Source organism: Etheostoma cragini, chromosome 15 (assembly GCF_013103735.1).
Source record: "Etheostoma cragini isolate CJK2018 chromosome 15, CSU_Ecrag_1.0, whole genome shotgun sequence".
Lineage (NCBI taxonomy): Eukaryota > Metazoa > Chordata > Actinopteri > Perciformes > Percidae > Etheostoma > Etheostoma cragini.
Genome location: NC_048421.1, coordinates 21,932,746 through 21,950,300, shown reverse-complemented (window position 1 = coordinate 21,950,300; position 17,555 = coordinate 21,932,746). Strand labels below are relative to the sequence as shown.

At 41.2% G+C, this 17,555-nt stretch overlaps 1 protein-coding gene across 1 annotated transcript; it reads right to left on the bottom strand.

Annotated features, from left to right (window-relative positions):
- Positions 1–2,924: 2,924 nt before the first annotated feature.
- On the bottom strand, positions 2,925–5,986 carry hoxb1a (homeobox B1a). Its single transcript, XM_034894480.1, has 2 exons — positions 5,065–5,986; positions 2,925–3,286 (listed from the first exon to the last, which is right to left on the bottom strand). Exons 1-2 carry the CDS (start codon positions 5,918–5,920, stop codon positions 2,949–2,951), a joined length of 1,194 nt encoding a protein of 397 aa, XP_034750371.1. The 5' UTR covers positions 5,921–5,986; the 3' UTR covers positions 2,925–2,948.
- Positions 5,987–17,555: the final 11,569 nt, after the last annotated feature.

The window sequence follows — 17,555 nt, the reverse complement described above, 5'->3', positions numbered from 1 at the left end:
TGAGGAGGAGGAGGAGGAGTGTGTTTACATGTTTAGATATCCCAGAGGCTCTCCAAAGTTCAACAGGTCGCCGAGCCACCCGGAAAGCCCTGCTACATTCCTCATTGTAGCCCTGCGTGTGTGTGTGTGTGTGTGTGTGTGTGTGTGTGTGTGTGTGTGTGTGGGGGGGGGGGTCAAGCAGAGGCCAGGCAACCATGTGGATGTGGAAGCCCTGACTGCTTTTGAAATGCATGAAGTTCTCTGGATGTTGTGTTTCTTTAATCCATGAGGAGGAAGAGCATCCAGCTCCCTTTCCTCCTTTATTATTTCCATTTCCTGTCCTTCACCATGTTTTGCCTTTTCAAACCCTTGCTAGAAGGTAGTACACATTTTTGGGGCAATCAAACATTTTATTTACTGGATATGTATCACTTTTCTGATGAGCCAGTGTCATGTGGTGTGTCATCTTTCAAATCGTTTCATCATTTTTTGAACAGGGAACGTACCGAATCTCAGCATCTCAGTACTCAGTCATCGGTCCATTGGTTCATACTGGAGATGTAAATCTTTAAAAACAAATTCATAGTTTTAATTTTATTTTTAAAGTCTATGTAATTCTCATAATCACCCTGACACTGTAGGTTTTACTCAAATAGGAGTAAAAAGTACATTGTTTTGGAACTATTTTCAGCGGCGGGTCACTCCACATGTGTGTGGGATTGAGTCACTATGAAGAACAGTGTGTGTGTTCATGGTAATGAAGGTACAAGTTACCCAGTGTGGCCCATTGGTGTGTTTTTATGGCACAGAAGAAGAAAATATATCACGCTGTGTTACACACACTGTACTTGCTGGTGGATTGATTTGCTGCTAGTGTAAAGGAATACTTAAAAAACAAGATGGCATTGCATCTATAGACGTACAATGTAGCAAACATCTGTCTATAAACGGTCTTGTGTCTGTGTAATTTGACAGAACTTGTTGATAGAAAGTGAATCAAAGTGGCATTTGTGTTTTTTTCATGTTGAATTGCTGAATTCGGTGGTGGGTTTTGGGAGATGAAAGAAGTCCATGTTGTCGTTTTTTAAGCTTTATGAAGTTTTGGTCGCATTTTTCAACATTTCAAGCATTTTGACACTACCATTTGAAGCTTTTTCTGATGTTTTGGTCATTTTTTCTGGCATTTTTTACACTTCACACTTTACACATCAGTTTTTGGTCCTTTTATTACAAAGTTTTATTCAGTTCAGTTTCATTGTACAAACTGTATGAGAGAATTTTAAATTACATCACGTTTTCTGTAATTTGTCTGCAGCTACACCAAAGTTTCTGTTTTTAATTATGGTAAAAAAGTCTGTGTAATGAGCTGTTAGAACTTTATCTGTTATATTACAGATTTATTTGTAGAATGGTACAGTTGGGACTTCCTGGGGCACCACAAGGATTTCTGTGGCTTGACCGTGTAATATTGGGTGGTGTTGAAAATCAATGAAATTGATCTGTCAATAAATGAATTTATGTCATACCAAGCAGTTTATGGTCAGTCTAAAGAATATATCATTAAGAGTGCAACGCAGTGGATTGACAGAAGAGTCTTTTATTGAGGTAGCTTTAAGTAGAAAAAGACAAATCGGAACATGATTGGGAGTGTCTCTAAGGCAGCAGAACTAATAAAACTCAGTCAGTCTGCTTTCATTTAAAAACAACAGACGTCATTATAAAAAAAATCTGTTAAACCTGACAACAATACACATATGACGAGATTCACCCTGACCACAATGTTGACAAAACCCTTATCTGAGGGAGATATTTAGGAGTCACACAATGTAGTCTTTCTGTCAGGTTTTCAGCAGTAACAAGAAAAGACGTCCACAGGGAAACCGACCCTTATTTTTCAATTATACATCAATAACACAAAATGCGTCCAATAATTTATTTTAATGGGGGAAGGCCAAGCATTCAAATATTATTTCCCCACTTTTCCCTTACAGCAAAGGGACATGTATGTTGTACAGCCTTTAGAGCTTCATTTTCTCATTTTTTCAGTGATCAGTAACCCTCACACACACACACACACACACACACACACCCCACACACACACACACCCCACATTAGCCCCTGAGTCTCACTGTCCTCATTCATACAAACTGAAAGAAACACTGTATATGAGCAATTGGTCTGAAAATGTACCCTGTGGTCACATAGTGCAAAGGCCAGAGCTGCGTAAAACATTAAAAAATAAAACAACATTAAAGGTTATAAAAGTAGAAGAAAAATAGCTACAACCAGATAAGACTTTAGTGTAATTTCCCTTAGAAGCTCCCTGTATTCCTGATCATAAGGCTCATTTAGTGGACCAATGCTTGTCATAGTTTGCATCATTTAAAAAAATATGAGTATGTTAAATTTCATTCCTGAGTTCCTTTCCGTTGACTTCCATCATGAAGGCTTTCAGTGGCGTTGTAGTGCCCCATTATGATCCGTATGTTTGGGCTTTGTTTTTACAAGAACTGTGGCAAAAATACTATTACTAAAACATTTACTTTTTCAAAGGACAACATGTATGAAAATACACAACAAAATATTGGCAGAAAGTATGTATTATCCACCTTAAATAACCCTTTTTCCAGTGAAAACCCTGTAAATCAGACATCATATAAAGATGGCAAAGTGCATCCCATCATCATCATCATCATCATCAAGCTGCTTTTTGACGTCTTGAAACCCGTTTTATTTTCTATAAAAACAGCTGACCAAGCAGCAACTTGCAAATAAGGTTTTCTGTGAAACTCATTGAATGCAAAAGTGCATGTACTGGGTGGGTTTTCAAAAGGAATTCTGGGACATGTAGGAAGTGGTGCAGAATGCATTCCATAGTACATCACTAAGCAGTACATGCCACAGATTCCCACAACAGCACAGGGTCTGAGAGACTCTCCTGCAGAACCAGTCACGTCGCTCGCGCTCACTACGTCTCCGAGCTCGGAGACGCGCCTGGAGACGTGGACGCGGAGGAGTGATCGGTGTCCTCCAGGTCCTTGTTGAAGCCGCTGTTGGTACCGGAGCGCGCCGTGGCCGAGGCGCCCTCCCGCTCGCGCTTCTTCTGCTTCATGCGTCTGTTCTGGAACCAGATCTTCACCTGCGTCTCGTTGAGCTCGAGCGTGGCGGCGATCTCCACGCGCCGCGCCCTCGTCAGGTACTTGCTGAAGTGGAACTCCTTCTCCAGCTCCGTGAGCTGCCGCGTGCTGAAGTTGGTGCGCATGGCGTTGTTGTGTGCGCCCGCGAGGCCGAAGTCCGACACTTTGACTGGTGGAGGAAAAGGGGGGAGAGAAGCTATTAAAAAATGGGCTTCAGCTTATTTTATTCATAAAATTAAATAAAAAGAGAACATGTTGCATGGATCCTAGAAATGATTTGATGTGTGATTTGTTGTTCATGTCTTTATGTAGCCTATTACATAGCCTATATATGTTAATATCCATTCATTTCAGTGCTAATTAGGATAATTATATTCAGACTGTAGGTTGTCTTGGGCCTGTGCACACCTGCACAATAGCTTTGTCTACATGTGTGTCATATTATTTAAGCAGTTGCACATTTTTGTTCTTGTATTTTATCCCATTATTATTTCATGTCTATTGTATGCATGCATATGGTATCCTAGTATTTCATTTATATTTATATGCTGTGCTGTGTGACTGTTTTTGCCACTGTAACACTATAATTTCCCATTTTATTGGGATCATCAACATCTATCTATCTATCTATCTATCTATCTATCTATCTATCTATCTATCTATCTATCTATCTATCTATCTATCTATCTATCTATCTATCTATCTATCTATCTGTCTATCTATCTGATCCGGGTCTTTGAACTACACATGGTGAAAGTCCACATTTTAGACAAAAGTAAGTTTAGTTCGACCAGGGATGGAGAAGCAGGGCTGGGGGTGTGATGGAGTTGCGTGTGTGTGTGTGTGTGTGTGTGTGTATGGGAGGGAGGGGGGGGGGGGGGGGGGGGGGGGGGGGGGGGGGGGGGGGGTGTAAAAGATAACAGAGTAGGGCAGACTTCCTAGCGTGATGTATCCCGTCTGCTATATCCATTACAACAGACAGAAAAAGAGAGAGGAGAAAGAAAAAAAGAAAGACCTATCAGGCCTCGGGGACTCTGGTGGACTCAGACCAGACCTGCTATCTTTCCTCAGATATGACTTCAATGACTGCATACTCAATAAAGTCCCGAAAACACTTAAACACCGTCTTCCAAAACGTCTGTAGTCCAGATTACGACAATGAGAAAATGTAACGTTCATATTTTACATTTTTTTAATCTTTTTTTTTTTTTTTTAAAGCTCTATTTTTTCACAACAGCCAATTGGCAACTATACTATTTTAAAAAGACCATGCTAATGAATTATATCCATCGAATGTAGATCAAATGTGAACTATGCATTTAATGATAATGGAAGTAAAGCAATATTATTTACTAAAAAAAGGTTTAAGTCCACGGCAACAAATATTGTATTGCGTAGGAAATATCTATTAAATGCAGGCCCTAATAATAATTATAATAACAATAGGCTCATAATCATCAAACAGTTCTTATACAGCGCACGTGAGCTGTGTTGATGTTGGACAACCACATTTAAAAATACATTCATAAAATACATAGAACAGATGGAAAACAGCATTTACATTAGAAAGCCTGACATCTGTGTTTGGATAACCTACATTTTAAAAGTGATGCCTGCAGGAAAAACAACATTTAGGCCAATATTAAAGCTCTTGCGCTCGTGAAACAACAACAAATTTTTTTTTTATGGCCTGTCACTTTAACTTTTCTTTTTCGCATTGACTATAGGCCACATTTTCCCCCCAATCTCAGTTTTTCATAAACTATTTTTTTATTTTATCTAAGCTTATTTTAGGTCTTTTGCTGTAACATTTCATGTAATAACTGAAAAAGAGGCCTCCATCTCCATTGACTAGCCTACAGTGTCAACATTTGACCCTCTAGACCCAGCATGATCTTAAGTCCCAAAAACGGACCAATCATGGCCCAAATCACCCACCCTCCTTACCTGTTTTAGGCGGGTTCCTCTTCACCTTCATCCAGTCGAAGGTCTGCCCCTGCCCGGCCTGCTGGCCCTCCTCATCCCCCCTCTCACGGTCCTGGGAGACGGGTAGCTCTCCGTAACCTCCCCCGTGTGGAAGCCCCAGGTAGCCCGCCGCGTCCAGACCCCCGCCCAGCTGCTGCGGGTACTGTGACCCGGCCAGAGCGCCCTGAGGCCCGCAGTAGGCCCCGGCCAGGGCCCCGTAGCTGGGGCCGACTGTGGGGGCCGAGCTGGGGAAGGTTGATTGATGATAGTAGGTGGAGGCTGCTGACTCCTCCATGAAATACTGGGGGTGAACGGTGTTGGGAGGGCCTATCGCGTTAGCATACTCCGAGTTTGTGGCGCACGCGTGACCCGCATAGGCCCCGCTACTGCCGCTATTCCCGGCATTATAGGCAGACAGTGTTCCGCTTTGTAAACTCTGGGTTTGGTGAAGGTGAGGATGATGATGATGGTAGCCGTTGTGCGTCTGCTGATGCTGTTGTTGCTCCGGATGATGAGGATGTTGCTGTGGATGCTGGTTCGCCCCTGCGGTCCCGTGCGCTCCTCCGCCTCCAGAGCCCCCGTACAGCCGCCCATCCCCGGTGTAACTCGCTCCCCCGACGCTGTTGTCACTTCTCGGCCCGTTAACGGGAGCGAGAGAGCCGGTGGGTCCAGTATGGAAAGAGCCGGAGGTCACGGAGAAGCCCTGATGCTGATCCAGGGAATGATGATGATGGGGATGCAGATGATGATGGTATCCAGATTTTGGCGCACCGGAATAAGCGCCGGTCCCCGGTCGGTTACAAATAGAGTATTCCACAAACGAGTTCATGTTGTCCATGCAGACCGGAAGCACGGTAGAGCTGAATGAAGTGTAAAAAGAGCAGCAAGAAGCAGGAACCCACAGATGAAGTTAACAGAAATGAGTTAAACATCCATTATCGGAAAAATCCATTAAAAACTTGTTTTTTGTTGTTCAGAAATAAACGGGATGGAGTGAAATCTCTCACAAGACAAAATAAAATAAAATATAGTTGAAAGAAACTTCCACTGTGGAGGAAAGAAAGTGCGATCTGCACTTCCCCAAACCCGAAACACACATGAATAATGCGCTCTGTTGTGCTGTGTGTGTTAGTGTGTGTGTGTATGTGTGTGTGTGTGTGTTTGTGTGCGTAAACGAAAGGCCTTTACGCTGTCAACAGCTCAAGTCAACAGTTCTCCAAAGCCTCATCGGTGACATCGGAAAACACCGCGAGAAGACAGAAAAGAGTCAAGTCACCTCTTCACCTCCACACAGGTTACACTCCGTCCTCCAAATTTTGTCCACAAAGTCTCTGCTTTCCCCTCTTTTCCTTCTCTATTTCTCTCTCTCTCTCTCTCTCATGTCACTTCTTTTCGTACCTCTGCCGCGCGTCACGTGCTTCGTATTCACGTCGCCTATGGTGACCGGAGGACAGAAGTTTGTCAGCCCGGTCCCAGAAACGGGGGAGTGGAGTTCTCTCTCTTTCTCTCTCTCTCTCCCCCCTCGCGCGCGCGCACCTTCCTACCGACGCACGCGCCTCATCCATCACTCGCCGTGACATTAGCACGACAAAGAGACTTCAATCAAACAGGCCCCATCAATCTGATATCAGCGAGGATCTGTCAGAGCAAAGAGAGAGAGGCCGGGAATAAAAGAGGAGCTGTGAGCCGGCCTGCTGCTCCAGGCCCTCCACTCTGCAAAATAAAAACCGTGGAACAAACCTGCTCTGGTGCCTTGGTTCTAATAGAAACCCCTGGAACTACAAACTGCTTCTATCAGGCTTAAATCTATCTTGCGTCTTGGTAGGCTTCTACAGGCCTTAGGTGTGTCCTTTAACCCTAATGCTGTGTTTTGGGCCCTCTGTGCTTTGAGCTCCAAACACTATACCTTGCATTGTTTTATCAGCCCCAGGGTTTTAGTGAAGGTCCCAGTTTGGGCTCTCAGAGAGCAGCTGATTTTTTTTTTTAATATGAAATATGAAATATGTCCTTGATTGGCATTATCAACCCTGTACGGTCATTTCTATGGGTATCACCAAGTCCAGTTTCTGACAATTGATAGTCTAACCTCCTTAATAAGTTATTCAAAATCGGATTTAATAACTTTAGAAGACAATCATCAAAAAAAAAGTGTCATAATCATTCACGTATGGTGTCTGTGGGGCTTTAAATGATGAAGAAAGTACATTTAGTGGCCCAATTAAAGATTATTACAGTTTATTACAACCTTTTATCATTTTCTAAATGTTGGCCATCATTGCTATCAGTTATGATAACATTTTAACATCTGGCAGAGGAACACGGTCACCACAGAATTTCCATGGCACACATTTACTGCATTTTCTTCATACACATACACACGTATGTTAAATGTGGATTATGTGTAAAGGAACATTTTCCAATTAATCAGCTGTAAAGATGAAGCCTTTCTTAGTTTATCAGCTCTGGGGTCTTGACTGGGGCTGAAGAAGGAGTTCTGGTCTGAGGGACCTAGTCTGGATAACAGGGCTTAGATCTGCAGAAAACTGCACCTGGTGTATTTTATTGGCAAAACTACCTATATGCAGTATGTCATGAGGGTAGGAGACTTTACCTTTAAATGAAGAGTAAAAAAAAAAACACAAAGGAAACATAAGACTATGGACTATCTGTCCAATCTGAGGACTATGGTTACCTGGTCTTCAGATCTCTGCAGGGTAAATCCAGACTTCTAGCTAGACTATCTGTCCAATCTGAGGACTATGGTTACCTGGTCTTCAGATTTCTGCAGGGTAAATCCAGCATTCTAGCTAGACTATCTGTCCAATCTGAGGACTATGGTTACCTGGTCTTCAGATTTCTGCAGGGTAAATCCAGACAGCTAGCTAGACTATCTGTCCAATCTGAGGACTATGGTTACCTGGTCTTCAGATCTCTGCAGGGTAAATCTAGAATTCTAGCTAGACTATCTGTCCAATCTGAGGACTATGGTTAACTGGTCTTCAGATTTCTGCAGGGTAAATCCAGAATTCTAGCTAGACTATCTGTCCAATTGGAGTTTTCTGTTGTACGACTAAAACTTTTGAATATCCACCTTCCACCAAAACAACTACCCTCCTTTTGCAGATGCTCCATGCTGAGCTTAGCTTAGATGATTATGATTGGTTTAAAATGCCAACAAACCAAAGCAGGATTTCCTCCCATGCTGGATTGCTATGTGGACTATCCAATCCGTCAGCAGTGTGGATACTAAAGCGAGTATACATGATACTTAGCTCTTGGCTTTCACAGTTAGTTTTCACACTTGGAGCTCAGCCCACACCAAAGTCCCCTCCACGTTAGTGTTCCCCCCCGACTTCTCTGTAACAAACACAGGAACCAAAGCTGTGTGTTAATTATCCATGGTTGCATCCAAGTCACGTGCGGTGTGTTACAAAGCTTCCAGACCTGACGTGGTAAACCCTTGAAAACAGGAAAATGCAACAGTGAAAAGCTTAACGTTCTTCAAACCAACACCGCCCCTTTTTTTGAGAGGAATTATTCATTAACACAGGGTGTAAATTAGATGTGAACAACTAGTACAGCTACAGTGAGTGTAATACGGTGCTGAGTGCCAGCTGCTCAGCTCTGACATTTACATCTGTCAGAGTTTGGCTGATTAAGCGCCTCGCTGACCTCCACTCAAACATCCAGCGCGGACACACTGTAGCTTCATCTTTCCTCTCCAAAGAGGAAAGGATGGTCTTCTCTTGGTGCTTTGCCGGGAGTTTCCCACCAGCACCTAGCCCAGTTCACCAACACTGATCAACACTTTAAAGATCATTGATTCGACTATATCTCTTCTTTGCACATTGTCCTTGCAGGATGCAGGAAATCTATCCACGAAATCTATCTATGGATCAAAAAGTTTCCATCGATCAGAGAGCGCAATCACAGAGACTTTCGGGGATCAGTTTACTTTTTGGCAATTGGATTGGGAGGCCATGGATTTCTGATGGCTTAATGTGCATTTGCGAGTGCACGTGCCAGAGTGTGCGTGTGTTTGGTAATTGAATGAACAAGCTGATCTGTTATAGAAATGAGGTTAAGGCAGACAGGAGGCCTTCTGGTCGGCCAAAACCCTGCCGGTCCAGCAGGACAGGAAGCCGGGACGGCCTTGAAGACAAGACAATGTTCTTTCTGTGAATGTGTGTGTAAAACAATGGCCTGCAACTGTGTACATGATTACATGTTTGACATAGGGTTTCTGATTAATTGCATTCTTTGGAGGGAAGTTTTATACTTGATACAAGTGGCAGCCAGCAACAGTTGCCTCCTCAACTTTGGGATTGTCTAATGCACATTGTAGACCTACATACATAGAAATCCAATATACTGTATACTGGATTTGCACTTTATTGCTATATTAGACTTTTATATTTGCACTATTCCCACTTTGCATTGCAGTTGCTGCACAGCAATTTCCCTAACATGTTATCTTATCTTTAGCTCTTCATGTCTGTATCAAATATTTGCTCATGAATGATCAGGGTGTTTCTCGGTTTGCACACCTTCTCATTACCGATTAAGACTGTCTCCAATGAACCCCTCATCCGTTTCTCCCCTCCAGAGCCTCTGTGAAGGGCTTGACAGCAGACGCCCTGCCTGCCATCCCAGCGTCCAGGACGGAATCAGAACGAGCGGCGTGGGCGTGCGACAAGGAGGGAGGCTAATGATCAGTGAGGGGCTGAAAGGAGAGGGAGAGCGAGTGGGCAGGAAGTCTGCAGGAACAGACCGGGACAAGACGGAGATTAAATGACGCCCACGCGGCTGTCTGGTGGTGAAGAGACTACAGGAGAGAGAGAGAGGAGTGACAGGTCAAAAAGTCAGGGCTCCAATGGAGACATGCTTTTTTTAGTAATAAAATAATAATTTGGCTGTACTACTTAATTCATTCTTTGTTCATGGTGTGTTTTTTACATGTGCGCTGTATTTGTACCTGGAAAATAGTCAGACCCACAGAGTTTAGACTGTGCTTATAGGCCTGCCATTGGCCACCCATTTCAGTTGGAATCGTCCTACCCTTCCGCTTTTATGCTTGCTACCATTTTTAAAATTCCTTGTCCCTACAACCTTCAAGTTAGAAAGCTACAAGCTGAAATTTGTTGATGAAGTTTTTGGAGCGTGCAATTACGCAAGTCTGACAACCTCTTTTTGTGTCTGCTTAATGTTGCAATTTTTGTTCCATTTGCAAGTGTTCCACCAAAACTAGATCACTCAAGACATTGACATCTGATCACAGTATGTGTGATATGGTAAACATACATACACATACATACATATATGCATACACATAGACATACACACCTGGCCTTACATTAATACCTGGTCACTTTAACACTTGACTCAACACTGAGTACTTTATGGTTAATGTCTTTTTATGTATTTTTATGGACGAATGTTCTTATTGTTATTTTTAGTACTATGACTGTTATTTTTTATCTTTACACTGTCATTTTTCTTTTCTTGCTAAAACGGATGCTGGGAATTTCAATTTCCTTGCTGGAGTCATCCCAAAAATAATAATAAAGAGAAGTCTAAGTCTGAGTCTAAGTCTATATAATTAGCATGCCGTTGTTTCAACTCTGCATTGAGATCAAACCTACTTGAATATGCAAATAAAAGCTAAAGTGTGTATTTTCTTCCGCCCCCCTGAGGAATTCAAAGTAAAGACAACAAAACTGTTGGCGCATCCACACACACACACACACACACACCCACACACACACACCTCAAGCACATACCTCGCTTGGCTAAAAAAAGAATAAAAAAAAAACAACTAATAGACTCGCACAAATCTCACGCCACAATCTTCTGAAATACCCATACTGAGAAATACAGAGATAGGCACACTGTAATTATCTCTGTAGCAAGTGATTTGGCAATGGCTTGAACGTTGACGTTCATTAATATCATAAAAGTTACGCACTAAATCTTCAGGTAGGTGGCGTACTTATCAATAAACATGTTACTTTCCAGGTCAAGTGAAGCAATGCTATTTTAGTATTTTTTACATTAGAGCTGCAACTGGAACTCTTACTTTATTCAATGAATCTTCAAAAATAAGGTTGGTTAATAGTGAAATATGGCCATTGCAATCACCTGAAAATGATCAAAGTGCATGTTTTTTTCTGATCCAAAGACCAAAAGCTACAACATTGGCTTCAGTCTTCTATCAAATAAGACAAAGAAAAGATGCAAATCCTAATAAAGCTGGAAACAGGGAATGGAGCCAAACAATTAATCCATTATCCCAATACTTGCCGATCATTTTTCTGCTGATCAACTCATCAATTCATCATTTCAGCTCAACTGTAATCATTTTTCCATTGCACAGGAACGGCTCCTTTGTAGCTTTATGATTTTGAGATCAGATGCCAGGCCTGTGATCTTTAATGTAGTTTCCTTGAAATGTACTTTAATGTTTTTTTGAATGAAGCTATTATGTTTCCACTTTTTTTGTGGGACTTTTTTTGTATGTTTAAATGTAAAAGTGCAGATAGTCTACAGTGACTCCTCAGTGTTGTATATTAAGGACTACAATTCTGCCCACAATGCCCTTTGAGTAATAAATCAGCAAATTGGAGGCCTCCAGAGGTGGAGTGTCAGCGATGCATGAAAGCTTCATGCAGACCTTGTCATGGTAAAAAACATCTACTGTATTTACTGCATGCATGCATCTGTATGTTTCTAAAAGGGTCAACCCCAAAATGAATCATATCCATGAAAGGTTCCCTGCGGTGTGTGTAGTTAGTGTGTGTATTGCTGTGGTGGAATGTAACTAAATACATTTATTTGTTAACACTTTACAATATGGTACACATACATGTGACTAGTTACCAAGGAATGAGTGAGGAATGAATCAATCTTTTTTTGAAGAGTCATTCCTGAATAACTGATTAGAGAACTGTAATCATAAGTTACAAGAGAACAGATCTGGACATACTGCATTAATAGATCATTAGTTAATGATTAGTTCATGAATATCTGTGAATCGATCATACTGACCACGTTTGTCATGAGTCGTTCTTGCACAAAACAACGACTTGTTAATTACTAATTGTTTGAATATCAGATAGTGTTTTTGTGTCCTGTTTTGTAAAGCAATACACAATAATGAGCATTTTCCAACAATTTACCGCAAAAATCCCTAAAACCAACTGGGGAGGAGAATATAAAAATTATATTTTATGCCGGAGATCAGACATAAAATGTGGGCTGGCGCTGGAATAAACTTTTAAACGTGATTCTCGTTGCCACCCTCCCCTTAGTTTACAGTTTTATCTCCTCTTATTTCAACATTAATACCAATAAAAATGACAAAAAGTATACTTAATGTAACATTTATTATACAAACAACCTTATTAGAACATTAACATCCACAATGTGTGTGTGTGTGGGTATGGGTGTCTTTACAGGCGTGATGACTTTTTGTCTTAGCTAATGTTATGTACCCCATGTGTGTGTATGGAGATGTCTTTCATCTCCTGGATGAAAATTATTTCCCATTCATTTACTATGGCGGTCCTTTTTGACAGTATACTCAAAATTCAAAGAAAGTAGTCACAGCGGATTGCATGTGTTTATTTGCCTTTTGTGAAGGATATAAGGCCTTGAGGAACTCTGGCAATGAAAAATGCCATATTTATGGCACAGGGAATGTCTAAATTGGTCATTTTGGACCGGAACACTGATAGAAGGTTAAGGACAAAGTCCAACACAGGCAGTGTTGGGGAGCAATGCAATACATGTACCTGCATTGCGTATTCAGAATAAAAATTATGAGTAACTGTATTCCGTTACAGTTACCGTTTAAACAGGTGGTATTTAGAATGCAGTTACATTGTTGAAATCAATGGATAACATGACAATCCTTCTCTGTTTCACAAGTTCATTCACTATCTAAATAAATTAAGACAACTTCATGCATTTCCCAGAAGCCTCAATATGAAAACAAATAATGACCTTTTCTGATCACTGATCTGAAAGAGGTAGAGATGGAGCCGGAGCCAGCACAACAGAACGGGAAGGACTGCGTTTCTATCTTGGAAATTCAAACAGCATTTCACATTAAGGAAAGAACAGGGAGAACCAAATACAACTGGGCACTTGCTCTTTTACAGTTGTATCAGGTAGCTACTTGCTTAGTTGACGTGCAACTTTACATTCTCCTATGTGCTGATTTACTAGCCCCAGAGCCGTTGAAAGACAGACTAGTCCCATTTGACATGCTAGTTAATTTTAGCTGAAACAAACTCGTGGTAGCTAGACTGCTGTTAGATTTTTGTAGTAGGCTATGCAGTACAAACACAAAATCTACCTGCTTGTTCATTTACACATTTAGCCAGTTGGAAGAGAAGAACACACCCAAATAGGCAAGTTTAGTAAGCAGTAATTGATAGTTGCATTCTCACACTTAAAAAATGCAATTTAATGTATCCAAGAATTCAGTTACTCAGATTGAGTAACATAACGGAATATGTTATAAATTACATTTTTGAGCATGTATCCTGTACTCTGTAGTCTGTGTTTGAATACATTTTGAAAGCATCCGTCTCAGCACAGGCCTTTCCATCATGGCCTTGGTGAAGGTCTGCACTCTATATACCCTTCTAGTTGTCTTATGATTACTAACCTGTTTTGTCCCCCCCCCTCCCAAGTAAAGTGATACATAATGCTGAATGGTATCAATGTGGTCCCTCATTACTTCATTATTATCTTAACAACAAATTATAATTAGACAACAGGATTCTAAAGAAATGTTTTATTCATCTTATTTAGACCACATACACACTCAAATTGACATCCATGGATATTATGAACATTATTTTCGAGCACAACATCACATAGGTCGCTTTAGTGCAAAGTCTGTTGACTTCATCATGATGGTTGGTTGGTTAGCCTTAGCATGTTAGCAGGTGTCAGAAAGGTTGTTGTTGGACGCATATAGTGTTGAGGCTAAATGAGTGTTCAAATGACAGGGCTGTAGTACTCTGGACTGGTCTTGGATTCGAGTCCGGACTCAAGACTGTTTTTTTTATGGTCTCGGACTTGTCTCAGACTCGCTAGTATTTGGACTCAGACTTGTCTCGGTCTCGGCCACTGGTCTTGCCCAATTTGGCTTTTGGTCTTGAGTGAGTCCAGGTGTCTTTATCATGTTGATAATAATATAGGAGGGAAAGTGAAACCCAAATGTATTGTCTTGATACTGTCATGCATAAGACCTTTTTTTCTGTCCTGGACTTGGTCTTGACTCGGACTTAGAGCTTTTTGGACTCTGTCTTGTCTTGGACTTGAACTCTTTTTGGATTCGGTCTTGTCTTGGACTCAAACCTCTTTGGACTCGGTCTTGACTTGGACTCGACTAGTCCTGGTCTTGGACTTTTCTTGGACTCGACTAAGGTGGTCTTGACCACAGCCCATAATTTAAACTTGTCCATCTGATGGCCCCAAGTTGGACATTGTCTCATTAATAATGCCACTCAAAATACCATTTTAGTTGATATACAGATCAATTCAATTCAATTCAATCCCCTCAGCCCTGTGGAGTAAATTCTGGCTCCTCCACGTACACATTTTAGGAATTTCTTTAACCATTGTGTGGTGTTTGGGTCTGTGGGACCCGATTTCAATGCTTGCTAAAAGAAAACTTAAAGCTAGCTCACGCTTTAATTCTTTCTTCTAACTCAAACTCATTGGCTTTAGCTCATTTTCATAAAGAACATATCAAAAAAATATTTTCAATGTGTATTTGCAGTACACCCCCACCTACACATAACTACTGGAAATGGGGTGTTTGGGTGTACTGGACCCGAGTGTATTTAAATGCAGGTGCTATTAAAAATATTGTCTTTCTGCACCTGCTATTCCCACACAAAGTTACACAATTGTTACATTTCAAGCACTTTCACCTTTTCTGATTTAGTTTTAAGAAATAAGCACCAATAACGATCAAAAATCTTGTTTCTGTTTTTTTTAACCTTTTTTTATAATTGAAATTCCTTGTTTTCTCACAAAAAACAACATGAATGTGATCTCACAGGGGTAAACTGTTTAGTTGAATTAACTCTTCACACAATAGTGTAAATCAGCTGGGTACATGGTTAATCGTAATCTGCTCTCACCAGTTTATCACCGTGTGGAACGTTAAGCTACGTTGTCCACACCGATCCCCGCCAATCTGCCCCAAAACATCCCAGTAAAACAGTTCATCTCTGCCATTGTAGTGGCTCACAGTTGTAGATTTTTTACTGATGTGTTGTCTATGTGCCCACTCGCTGAAGCTTGCGGAGATGTTTGCCACTGACAGAAAACAAAGGGAAGAAAGTCAACTGACAGATGTTACCAAATAAAGCTTAGCTAAGGACTTCTGCTTTGCTAAAACCAGATTTTGCCCCAAGCTGAGGAACTTCCCATCATTCCCAGTGTCCAGGGTCCCTTTGTAATCAGAAGCCCTTTCACATAAACCTCCATCCAGATCTCCAGGCTCTTACTTAATCACCACCACTATAGACTCTTTTTTGGGGGGATATTCCTGATTATCCATTGCGTCTATACCCATTTTAATTTCAGTCTCATCTCCAAAGGCTCATATCGCCCTATTATGTAGCATGTTAATACATTTATTTCACTCTGAAATGAAGTATCTCCTCATTGAACTGGCTGATATGTCAGAAAATATCCTGAAGTTTCTAAGTGTTTCTGTAGTTCTGGAGTCTTCTGCACTCTGCTTCTTGACAGACTGATCTTCATAGCTCCTGTGGGGTCATGACCTCCCGGTTGGCTCAGCCTGGTTTCTGTCTTGTCTCAGGTCAGGAGTGGAATTTAAGAATCAGCTCAAACTATCTATTAGTGTTTCTGACATTTGGTCTGCATATTTGGGATGTCTGTAGGTTATCACAGTCCTGGACTGGTTACTTAAGGGAGAATAGTGCACAGTTTGAACCTGTGACACATTGCTTCAGAAAAACACAGCAATCCTGTCCTTTCAATGTCTGTGTGTCTCCCCTAACGGTCCTATCAACCAGGTCAAATAACTCTAGAACCAGGAAGGTATGCTCCAGTATTCCTGGAAAAGAGTGCTGATGTGCGTGTCCATGTGTGTGTGTGTAGGTGTGATATCAGGGGCTTTTTGAAAAGCATGAAAGATGATATGGGAGACAGAGGGAAAGGGATGCATCACTGAGTGGAAGAAAGAGAGAACTTGTGCATCCAGACTGCTGACGTCGTTGCATTAGCTGTGAAACTTGAACCACTGATGCAGACACATAACAGCATTTATTAACGATTATTAATAACATTCACACACACACACAAAAGAGAGAGAGAGAAAGTATCAGAGGAGAGAACTTTTTTATTTTTCCTTCATGGTGTTTTTACAGTGTCAGTTTAATTGAATAATTCTTATAATTAAGTTAAACTGAATTAAATTAAAGTGCATGCAGACAGCTTGGTCGGCCATGTTGCTGCAAACTCTCATCAGTTTTGAGGTGACGAGCAGGCAACAAGTAGATCTTCCAGTTGGGCCTTAGTGTTTTAAGTTTCATTTAACTCAGCTTCACGGAAGGATTTTCAAGACTTAGAATAATTTAATATTCTATTTTAGTCACTGTGTTTTCTCTTTTAGTGGGAAACATGAACAAGAGGACAGCTGCAGTACGTTATAAACAGGAGTAGGCAATGCAGACAGGTCCATTGATGTAGAGGAAAGCTACATTTTAATAGAACTTGGATTACATTTTTGTAGTTCTCTTGGTTCTACTGGTTATGATAATGCCGTTACTAAAATAGCTGCTGAAATATCAGAGGGGGTGCCTAAACAGAGGGCTTAATGGAACATAATTCGGCAATAGATTGCATTGGCTATTCAGATATGTATTTCTGTGCGTTGTAAAATCCTGTCCCTGAGTAGTATTAGGTGCTGTGCAGTGTTTGGATGTCTGATAAGCTTTAAAATGCAGTAATCTGTTACTCCACTGGGACTTTCTGACTCAGATTACATTGTCTCACTGGTACCTGGAGCAACATTGCTCAAAAAAATGCATTGTTTAAACAAGTACAGGACTGCTTTTGGTCTAAACACCCACTAATACTGCCAGACGCTTTAGGAAGTGTTGCCTTCACTTCCTAACATCCATATCTTAATACCCAAAAGACCTTGTGTTTTGAGGTTCTTTCTTGTAGACAATGGCATTTGCTCTTAATCAGTTCACATGCCTCCAGTGTGTCCCTTGTCTGATAAAAATGCCTCACTTAGAGGAGAATTCAAGCCAATGTTCACGTTAATCTTGATCGCTATAAATATGCATGTATTTTCGATTGAAAACCCCCCGACCCAAATCCATGCAGGCAACACAGAGTATCTGCAGCTACTTGTACGAGCTTCCACTGAGTTAAAACTGCAGTTGTCGGGGCAGGTTTTAGAGTGCCTTTGTGCC

Bases quoted from the DNA above. Each gene is read 5' to 3' on its own strand.
- hoxb1a (XM_034894480.1), bottom strand. From the start codon at position 5,920: ATGGACAACATGAACTCGTTTGTGGAATACTCTATTTGTAACCGACCG. The intron at 3,287-5,064 runs GTAAGGAGGGTG...TTCCTCCACCAG, and splicing joins GAGGAACCCGCCTAAAACAG to TCAAAGTGTCGGACTTCGGC.